This window comes from Neolamprologus multifasciatus, chromosome 5 (assembly GCF_963576455.1).
Source record: "Neolamprologus multifasciatus chromosome 5, fNeoMul1.2, whole genome shotgun sequence".
In the NCBI taxonomy this organism is placed as follows: domain Eukaryota; kingdom Metazoa; phylum Chordata; class Actinopteri; order Cichliformes; family Cichlidae; genus Neolamprologus; species Neolamprologus multifasciatus.
In genome coordinates this window covers 22,495,251-22,506,108 of record NC_140443.1, presented here as the reverse complement: position 1 = coordinate 22,506,108, position 10,858 = coordinate 22,495,251, and the positions used below count along the sequence as shown (strand labels likewise).

Sequence of the window (10,858 nt, the reverse complement as noted above, 5' to 3'; positions counted from 1 at the left end):
TTCAATTCATAATTATTATGAATTATTAACTCCGAGCTCGTGGCAGACAAAAGATTTTCTACCAAACACGTTCACACATTTTTTTCACTGGTGATAACTACATTTCAGTAAGGTTTACCCGAAGAGTGAAAACACGCACAATGTTTAAGACAATAATTAAGACTCAACAATAACACTAATAATCTAAAAAGAAAACATCTAAATAGTCTCAGTGTAGTCACATGTCATTGTTTCCTCAGCCTGAGATTCAATCACAACATAATCCGCGCATCGCAGTTTACGGCCGGTAGGGTGGGATTTTCGTTCCCATGGTTGTGATGACAGAACAGATGGTGAGGCTGCTTGTTTGGGCACCAGAGTCGGTGTCAGAGGCTTTTCTGTCCAGCTGACCTGCACAGGGCAGCTGCTCTCTGGAAGCTGCGCGCTGCTGCTTTTCACTGCTGAAGTATCGCCTGTCGCCGTGTTTCAAACACCAGTTGGAGTAGAAGGGGAGCGAAAAGCCGGGGTACGGGGTGCTTTGCTACAAAATCTCTTCGTTCGGGTTCACATCTGTATTCGAAAACATAGTTTGCGTCGCTCAGTCATCTTCCTGGAGTGGCGGATGCTGCGTGGGTCACATACAGTAGCCTGCAGCATTCTTTGGAACGGAGGATTCGGCGCTTCGTAGGTGAGAGCAAAACGCCTGTTTATTTTATGCATGTGCTGATGTTTTTGGGTGCATGCCCGTAGAACAGCTCAGGCGATTTTCTTAATTTCTGACTTGTATGACGGCATTAATATTTTAATCCGTTTCAGAACGATACAGATGAAGTCATCATTTTGCAGTTCTTAAAAAGATTTGAGAGCTGCACTGTTCAACAAAGATCCAATGTGACAATAATGGATTCTCGTTAAGACACAAGACTGATTTGATTGCCCGAACAAACGGAAATATCGATTATTCAATAATAATAATAATAATAATAATAATAATAATAATAATAATAATGTTTATCGATGTTTGGACGTTATCATTCTGCGGTGTGTGCTCAGTCAGTCTTATCAATAAGATGCTTTTTTTGCTGTGTTTTTTCGAGGAGATTGCGCTCTGCAGGCAGTCTCTATAGGGCATATCTTCATTATGAGCCGTTCCAAGTCTAGACAATCATCAATGTGTGACGATAGGACGCAGGAAAACAAAGAAAACATGAACCAAACCTGGTGTTAAAAATGGCTTTAAGTGAAATTATTTCTGTTTTAATTGTTATAGTTTTCTCCATAAAAGATCTAAATACATCTCTACATGGATGTTGTTAAACACGCAGTATTGCAGACTCTCCACTGTAGTTGGTTGAACTAACAATGTAGTGTAACATTTACACATACTTTCCCGGTGCAGAGTGCACTGGGGCAGCTGAGTAGTATTCACCTCTCTCTCTCTCAACACACACACACACACACACACACACATATATATATATATATATGTGTGTGTGTGTGTGTGTGTGTGTGCCCCTATGCCCCTATTTGGCATGCACACACACACACACACACACACACACACACACACACACACACACACACACACACACACACACATATATATATATATATATATATACACACACACATATATATATATATATATATATGTGTGTGTGTGTGTGTGTGTGTGTGTGTGTGTGTGTGTGCATGCCAAATAGGGGTGAGGAAATGAATCCTTAGGAAGTGTCTGAAATTATGACAAGGAGAGGAAAGGAGACAGGCAACCCTGTGTTTCTACTAAAAAGAAAGCGGGGGGGGGGGGGGGGGGGGGGTCTGCATTGTTCAGGTCACCTTTGTCAAGTTGACTCTGTTGTTTCAGCTGCTGCATTACAGAGCACCTGTTACCGAGATCACTAATGCGGCACCAAGGGTTGAGGATCCTAACTGTTTATTACAAACGTCTGGTTGAGTTTTGTCATCTTGTTTACACAGACAAAAAGATTGTGCATGATTTGCACACTGCCAATCTTCCAGCAAATGCAAGCACACAACTTTGTGTAGTCGCCCAACGAGCCAGTGATATGAAAGCTGTGGACCCCCCCACCCGAATCTTAGCATCAACAATGCACAGTGACGTATCTCCTCAGCTGGTAACAGGGAGTGTGAGAAAATACGACACAAAGACACGACTTGGTGTGTCTGTGCGCCATTGTGCGCCATAGGGCTACCGCTGCAGCATGTTCTGGAGCTGCAGTTCCCACAGTGGTGGAGGGGAGTTACGGGTGTCAACAGCTTGACCTTATTCCTTTGAGAGTGTGATGTGAATTCAAACATGAGAATGCAATGAGGTCTCATTTAAAGGTCTTGTCGTTTTGTTGTGACTGAATGAGTGTTTTTATTTTATTTTATTATCAGTATATGTTTTTTCACACTCTACACAGTACTTTAAAAAGCCTTTTTAAAATAAAATATGATGCTCTGTCAATTTAAAGATTAAGTATGTCATTAAAAACAAACTAAAACACTGAAAATGTAGGTAAAAATAAGAAATGGTAAATGAACTAAGTTTGTGAAGACTTATTGTCCATTCGATGCAAACCACATTCATTCACAACATGTACACATGCAGTCTTCACTGTCCCTTCCCACATGTAAACTCACACATAATAAAGAAGCACATTTCCTAAAAATCCACTCAAAAGAATTTATATTGGCATGATTTCTTTGCTCTGTGCAGTAGGTCAATTTAAACAGAGAAAGTTAATTTCCCTTGACCTCTGAGTCTTTCAAAATAGGGATTCCCCAGAGATTTGAGACCTTGGCATGTCACTATGATTAATCGATACTCCAATGACAACATATTGGCTTTTCACACACGCTGCAACTTTAAGGAGAGCTGAGGTGGAGATTGAGAGTGTGGACAAAAAAAAAGGGACAGAAAAAAAAAATAAAGCCAAAGAAGAAAAATTGTGTCAAGATCCATCTCTGTTCCACAGGGAAATAAGCCTCCTGTATGGATTTGCGGTAAATGGAAATACAGAGACAATTTGCTGCTCTGCGACTTTTAACCTTCAGTGGATTCTGAAGAAATTATGCAGCGTACTTTTCCGTGATTCCATACATACTATTCGATTTTGTCATTGCTCCTTGAGTCCTGTGGTGTTTTCAGCTCTTCCTGTAGTCTTCAAGCTCTCTACCTTCTCTCTCTTTGCGCTCTGTCTTTTTTCTGACTGGTTGGACATGCATCCCTCTCAGCTACACCTCTGCAATCAGCAGCTGCACCAAAGCCCTCTGTGATGTGAAGTGAGACACTTGCATACTAATGGAGCAGAAACAGGATGTCTCTCAGGCAGGCCAGCACAGTGAGGACATGAAGAAAACATCAGGCGGCATTGCTTAGGTTTCAGTGCCACATTACAGCTCTGGATTGATGCTGTTTGTCATGGCAAACTCGAAGCATTAGTAAATAAATAAGTGTCTTATTATAATATAGCGTATGGTGATGCATGTGCAAAGTATAGTTTTATTTATTGGTTCCTCTGCGAGGGCAGTGTTTTCCTTGCACATATGGTTGGCTGTTTAATCATACCAGTGGGTTTTTATTGCACCAGCAGTTTTTACTGGCATATTTCATTCGCTGCCTGATGGCACTAATAGCTGTCTTCTCATATCTTTGGTTATGGAACAAATGCCGGTGGCATAGCCGTTGCCATGGTGATGGCATGTCTGTGAGCCTGTTGTGTGGCTGCTGATACAGAAACACTGCTCACATTTTGCACCCAGTGAAACGGGCCCCAGAAACAGATGGGTGAAAGAATTGCCTCCTGTGAAAAATGATGTGGTGCGCTATCAAGTGAGGTCCCTCCTGGCTGTGCCACGGGCATATGGTGAAATATAATATTAGCGGCAATTCTTAGAAGGCGTAAAATCAAATGAACTGAAATTACTGATAAAACAACACAAGTGTCATGATTTTTATTCAATCAAAGTGTTTTCAAATCACCTCTTTAATGTCTGTGATTGAAAACAACGACTGCCAGGTGCACCCATAAAGACTTGCACGCCGCAGATCTAAGGAGAAATGATCCTGCATCTGATTGCAGGTCTGTTTTCCTTCAGGGGCTCTCATTATCTCGCCACTTGTATTGTCCAAAGAAAATGTCTTATAAATAGATTTATGGAGCCTTAACATGGAACAGACAAACTTCGTTTGCCGCAATTACATCCTGCTGTCATGCTTCGGACCATCAGAGTCAATGAACCTCTGAGGGTTTAGCTGAACCAAGTGCAGACCAATTGTAGATTCTGTGCAGCAATTGCAGATGGATGTTGACACATTTTATATGTATACTGTGAACTTGGATTAAAACCTCATAACTACTGGGTGTGCTGTGAGAGTAAATCCCCTCAGCCTGAGCCTTCAGTTTAGACAGTCAGCTGGATAATGCCGAGCTACTGAGGGATTTTTCTTCCTCCTTCTAGTGTTCTGCGTATGCATGCATGTAAAAATCAGCAAGTCAAATAAGAATAGGCAAGGACGGGGATGTGTCGGGGGATGTGTTGCGATGGGACGAAAAATGTATTTTGTGGGAAAGTGTAGATCCAAATGTAAGAAGAAATATGTTTCATACAATATCTGTGCTCTGTGCCACAGCCAAGCGATTAGCAATAGATTTTCAGCATAAAGGTGCTCGTACCCAACAGGTGCAGCCCTGCTGCAATAATATAATACACTCACTGCTGCTAATAGTGAGTGTATTATATTATATCTCAAACCGAATCTTTGCTGCATCCCTGAGAGCAGTGAAAACAAGAGTTCATAAAGTTGTCCACCACCCACCCTCTGGTTGATATGATCTGGTAGGACTTTACAAGTCCTCTATTGCAGTTTAAATTGTGAGACTGAAGTGTGTTGCCAACTACAGAATATATATTATCATGAGGAAGTTATATGTGGAGCTTCTCAGTTACAGAAGCTGTCTATAAGACTGCACAGAACACACAAGCTGTGTAGAAAACTGTAAGAATGTGCATTAAAGGCCATAACACTCTGACACAATGTATGCAAAAAAAGCGATGCACATAGATTTGTGTAATCCTTCAAACACGTTAGCAAGAGTAGCAGTGAGCAGGGGGTCAGAGCAGCAGGCTGCATGGCTTAGCACTGGACCAGCAAAGGCTTGATGTTATGAACAGGTGGGAAGCCATTCCAATCACTTCAGCAGAACTGGTCGGTGGCCAACAATACGTGTGTGTGTGGGTTGAGCGGAGAGAGTGTACGTGTAAATTTGTGTACTGCAATCATTATGAAGCAAACTACCAGTGAAAAAGAGCATATGTGCCCAACAAAACTTCCCAGGGTCAATAAGGTCAACACGTACGCACAGCAAGACATAGGTGGGGACCGGATGCTGACTCCCACAGTGTTGCCAGGCTGCCAGAAACCTAGTGGCAGGTGTCTGAGTTTTATGGCCTCAGCATGAAAACAAACATCACTCCTCCTGTCTTCTCCAATTTAATACCCGAGCAACGCAACACATGGAGCAAGAGAGAGAGGACAGATAAATGTGTTATCGAGGAGATTTCTACATATATTTATAGGCAAGTAATTAAAATGAAGAACATATGACTGGATTATTTAAATGATGGATGATTAAAAGCAGAAGGAGAAGCCACATGTTCAGAGTTTTCTAATAAGGATCTATGAATAGTAGGCACACGTTCCTGCTGCCACACTTTAGTCACACTGAGAGAATCATTAGATCGGATAGTGTGTGACCAGGTCACTGCAGAGATCAGCCACCTGATCCAAGGTAGCATATGAATTCTTTGAGAAGCTGGGGTGAGTGCTGAAGCTTTAATGCTTAAACTTTCTGTGGTATATTTCCTCTATTTGACTGAATTTGTTAAAAGCCTTTTTTCTTTTTGTATGTGCAGTTCCTCTCCTCTGCTGCATTTCAATTTCTAGAAACAACTTATTTCTCGACATGGCACAGGCTTTTATTCTGTATCTGTCAAGCAGTTTTTACATTATGGTGTATGCGATGTTAAGGGAAAAACAGCGAGAATCTGTCAACACATCGCAAAGTGTGAACAGACACCATATGAAAGGTGAGGGAAAACAATCTGTATCTATTTTATGTTAATATCTGAGGAACCTGCTACTTACGATCTGAAATAAATGTTACCCATCTCGCACGCACACACACACACGCATGCACAAACTCAACCTCAGTATGTGAGGATCAAAGCAAGCGTTAGTGTTAGTCATACTGGAAGCTGAAATTGCAGTTGTTTGTTTTAGTGAAAGAAAGCCAAGAGCCTCTTTTGCTTTCCCATTTCTCTGTCTTCTATTATAGGAATGAATGGAGATTTCCTTTCAGTTGTTTAGGAAGCGTACCGACACATAGACAGAGACACAAGCTCACATACAGACAAGATACAGTGTCTGCACGTGCAAAACTAGCTAAAAGAAGAATGTTATTTTTCTAGTTTGTAACAGTTTAGAGGAATTCTTTTTATTTGTTCAAAGAAACTGACAGCAGTTCCTCATTCTCAACACTCATATTGCTTGTGAAAGTCGAGTCTGTGCCGGTCATTCTTAGTAATATTTGTCAGACTGGGTGACATCAGACTGTAGAACAAAAGCAAAAAAGCATAAAATCTTAAAAATTCGCTGGCGGCTCAGAATGTCAGTCAGCTCGTCTTAATCTCAACAAACCTGGACGTGCACAGTTATACAGCGGGCCCACAGCTCAAACTTTTTTTGTGACTGCCTACCATGGGTCTTTATCATAAGCAGTGAGTGATTAACAGTGAAGAGCACTCACTCCCAGTATATTAAGCCTGTTGTGTAATGGGCTCACAGCCAGAGTTGCCGGCTGCTCCCACCCTGCTCGCTCGTTGAAGAGGATAACTGAAACTAAGCTGGTATGCAGATAATCTAACCAAACCAGAGAGAGAGCGAGAGAAAACATTTTCATAATCTCCAAGGAGACAGATACATCAAGGAGGCACAAGCAAAAACAAACCTATCATCCTATGTGCTGAAAAGTGTAGTGCTCAGTCTAAAAATGTTGCCTCTTTCTCCCTCTTAGTTAACCTGCTTGGGTAAGATGGCAATTTTAGTAAAGGAGGAGCAAGATTTTAAATACGTTGCAATGCCTTGTGATTTCATTGCTGTAACACTAAAGATTTACATGTAAATAAAGAGTGCCTCGCTCAAGAGCGAATTTCAAGCAGTCCTTTGGGATGACTTGTTTCAGCTGAAGTTCATTTCAAGATCTTGAATTAATTAAACACACTTCTGCTTATTATCAGTTATGTCTGGATGTGTAAGCTGCAATTTAAAATGATGATAAATTCCTATGTGACTCAACGGGAACCACATGAATTTGACAGATTCTTTCTGCCCTGTTAGACACATCATTTTAAATATCCATAAACATCTGTGAGGTGCTGCTATGGAAATGTGACGTGTCTCATTTTTTTCATCATCTTGAAATTAATAATGAACTCATTACCTTCTCACTTCACTCTGTCATGCCGTTTTTCAATTTTTTTCCCAGTTACTTATATCCCTTAACAGCTGCCTTACTCTTTTTCTTTTTCAGGTCAAAACCTCAAGTTGAAGTTTGGATCTAATGCCTGTCCTGCCTGTCTTTTGCACACTCTGTCCTCTTGGTTAGAAATCACCATTCTCAACCTACAGCAGCTGGCTACAAAGGAGACTAATGCTTATTAACCGTACCCTTATATCCTCCTCCCAAACGCTGCCTCTCATTTAAGCCTTTTGTGAGCAGGGAGAGGAGACAACATGGCGCACAGCTGTCAGCCTTGGCCTCCTCTAATCTGGTTGTGCATAGGATTGCTTCTTTGCTTTCTGTCACCGGCACACGGAAAAGATTGCCCTCATTTGTGTGTTTGCGAGATCCGCCCTTGGTTCACCCCTCAGTCAACCTACAAGGAGGCAACTACAGTGGATTGCAATGATTTAAGGCTAACACACATCCCTACCAACCTGTCAGTGGATACCCAAGTGTTACTGCTCCAAAGCAATGCCATCTCTCGTACCAGCGGAGAGCTGGAGGTACTGTTTAACTTGACGGAGCTAGATTTATCCCAAAACAACTTTAGCACTGTGGAAGCTGTCGGCCTCACAAGCATGAACCACCTGACCACCCTGCATCTAGAGGAGAACCAGATCACGCAGCTGCCAGACCACTGCCTGCAAAACCTCTCCAACCTTCAGGAGCTCTACATCAACCACAACCAGATAAGCTCCATCTCCCCTCGAGCATTTGCAGGACTGCACAGTCTGCTGCGCCTCCACCTTAACTCCAACAGGCTCCATGTCATAGACAGCCGCTGGTTTGAAGAAACACCCAATCTTGAGATTCTCATGATTGGGGAGAATCCAGTTATTGGCCTCCTAGACATGAACTTCAAGCCCCTAGTAAGGCTGAGAAGTCTGGTTCTGGCTGGAATGGATCTCACTGATGTTCCACCCGATGCATTTGTAGGTTTAGATAATTTGGAGAGCATTTCTTTCTATGACAACAAATTGGTCAGTATCCCCCAACTGGCCCTTCAGAAAGTTCCCAATCTCAAATTCTTGGATTTAAACAAGAATCCAGTCCAGAAAATTCAAGAAGGAGACTTCAGAAACATGCTACGTCTGAAGGAGCTGGGCATCAACAACATGATGGAGTTAGTGTCTATTGACCGTTATGCTATGGACAACCTCCCAGAACTGACTAAACTAGAGGCAACCAACAACCCGAAGCTGTCTTATATCCACAGGTTTGCTTTCAGGGATATGCCATCCCTTGAGAGTCTGATGCTTAATAATAATGCTCTTACTGCTCTTTACAAGCAAACTGTGGATGTGTTGCCAAATCTGCGGGAGATCAGTCTCCACAGCAACCCATTGCGGTGTGATTGTGTCATACAGTGGATGAGTTCCAACAGGACCACGGTGCGCTTCATGGAGCCCTTGACTATGCTGTGCACATCCCCACCAGAATTTAGAGGTCAACGGGTCAGAGAGTTCAGGCTGCTGGAGTCAACGGAGCAGTGTCTTCCCCTTATATCCCATGAAACCTTTCCCAGCCACTTGAATCTAGAGCTGGGCATGAGCGTGAGCCTGGACTGCCGGGCAATGGCTGAACCAAATCCAGATATATACTGGGTGACTCCTCTTGGAAACAAAATCACAATGGACACTGTGTCAGAGCGCTATCACTTGAGCAGCGAGGGCACCCTGCGGCTTTCTCACGTGCAGGTGCAAGATTCTGGTCGTTACACCTGCGTGGCCCAGAACACTGAAGGGGCCGACACACGGGTCGCCACCATCCGCATAAATGGAACCCTGCTCGACAGCGCTCAGGTGATGAAGATTTATGTCAAGCAGACGGAGTCACACTCCATCTTGGTGTCCTGGAAAGTCAACTCTAATGTCATGTCCTCGAACCTGAAGTGGGCTTCGGCCACCATGAAGATTGACAATCCACACATCACCTACACAGCCCGTGTCCCTGTAGATGTCCACGAGTACAACCTCACGCACCTTCAACCTGCCACCGAGTACGAGGTATGCCTCACTGTCTCCAACATCCACCTGCAGACACACAAGTCTTGCGTTAATGTGACAACACGTAGCGCTACCTTTGCCCTGGACTTGACAGACCAGCACCCAAGCGCAGCTGTGCTAGCTGTCATGTCAACCATGTTGCTCTTCCTCAGTCTGGCCACTGTGGGCATCTACATGGCCCGAAGATGGAAGAGGAAAAATTACCACCACTCCTTGAAGAAATACATGCTGAAGACATCCTCCATTCCACTTAACGAGCTCTACCCTCCACTCATTAACTTATGGGAGGCTGACGGTGAGAAGGACAAAGATGGCAGCACAGAGGGAAAACCCTCTCCTGTTGACACCACACGCAGTTATTACATGTGGTGAGGATTCACTGAGGATTTATTGTCTCCAGCAGCACAAAGACACACTTTTCCCATTTTGGGGCAAAAGTTGACTAAAGTTGCAATTTTTTTTGTATTCTCAGCTTTGCTAATAAGAGGCAGAGTGATCAAGTGCAGGATTTTTATTAGTATAGCGTATCGCCTTTGTTTGATTCTTTCTAACGTTCTGGACTTTCCGAGATGGCAGCTGTAGTTAGCCTCCAGGTCGTCTTAGTTGCTCTGCTCTGTTTCTGTGGTACATTTTTGACTCGCTTATTTTTGGGAAGCTTCTACAGCAGCAGGGTCGATGAACTTCTTCCAGCATTACTAGAAATGTTTCTTTCTTGGTTTTGTAAAACAGTTAATCTGTTGCGCACTGATAGATAAAGGAGTTTGTACGAACTTCGAAGCTGACAACGGGGTTTAGACTTGTTAAACTGTCTACTGAATGTTAGCAATTGTGCAGTAATGTTGTATCAACTATATCTTTGAACTTTCTAATTTACAGCGCAAGATATTAGGATTTTAGTTTGCAGATAAATGTGATGTTAAATGCTAGAAATGCAAATGTTTGATAAGTACCTTTTGACTTCTTTTTCCTTAAGGTGCACTAGAAGCCTTTTGACTTTTTGTTCATTCTTTTATTTGGCTAGACATTTGTTGGCTGCTTAGTTTATTATTTTCACATGCAACATGTATACTAAACACGTTAAAATAAATAACATTTTGATTCTTTTACAGAAATTTGGGAGTTTTCTGTGACTCTTTGGCATTAGAATTGCATCTGTTCGCTTTAGACTAACAGTGTTAGTAGTTGATGACACATGCTGTATTTAGGCTCTGAATCTCATGTCTTAATAAATGGTACTGTAAGCTCTCAGTTCCACAGATAGATGTGAATGTGTGCTGCCCTCTGGTGGATGCTACATACATA

The 10,858-nt window shown here is 42.6% G+C and overlaps 1 protein-coding gene across 1 annotated transcript; it reads left to right on the top strand.

Moving 5' to 3' along the window:
- The first annotated feature begins 256 nt into the window (after window positions 1-256).
- Window positions 257-10,850, top strand: LOC146518652 (leucine-rich repeat neuronal protein 1-like). The gene is made up of 2 exons (XM_085160811.1): window positions 257-667; window positions 7,578-10,850. The coding sequence occupies exon 2, from the start codon at window positions 7,781-7,783 to the stop codon at window positions 9,926-9,928; it is 2,148 nt and encodes a 715-aa protein (XP_085016937.1). The 5' UTR covers window positions 257-667; window positions 7,578-7,780; the 3' UTR covers window positions 9,929-10,850.
- Window positions 10,851-10,858: the final 8 nt, after the last annotated feature.

What these genes read in the sequence shown, in the direction of transcription:
- LOC146518652 (XM_085160811.1), top strand. Translation starts at nt 7,781, where the DNA reads ATGGCGCACAGCTGTCAGCCTTGGCCTCCTCTAATCTGGTTGTGCATA.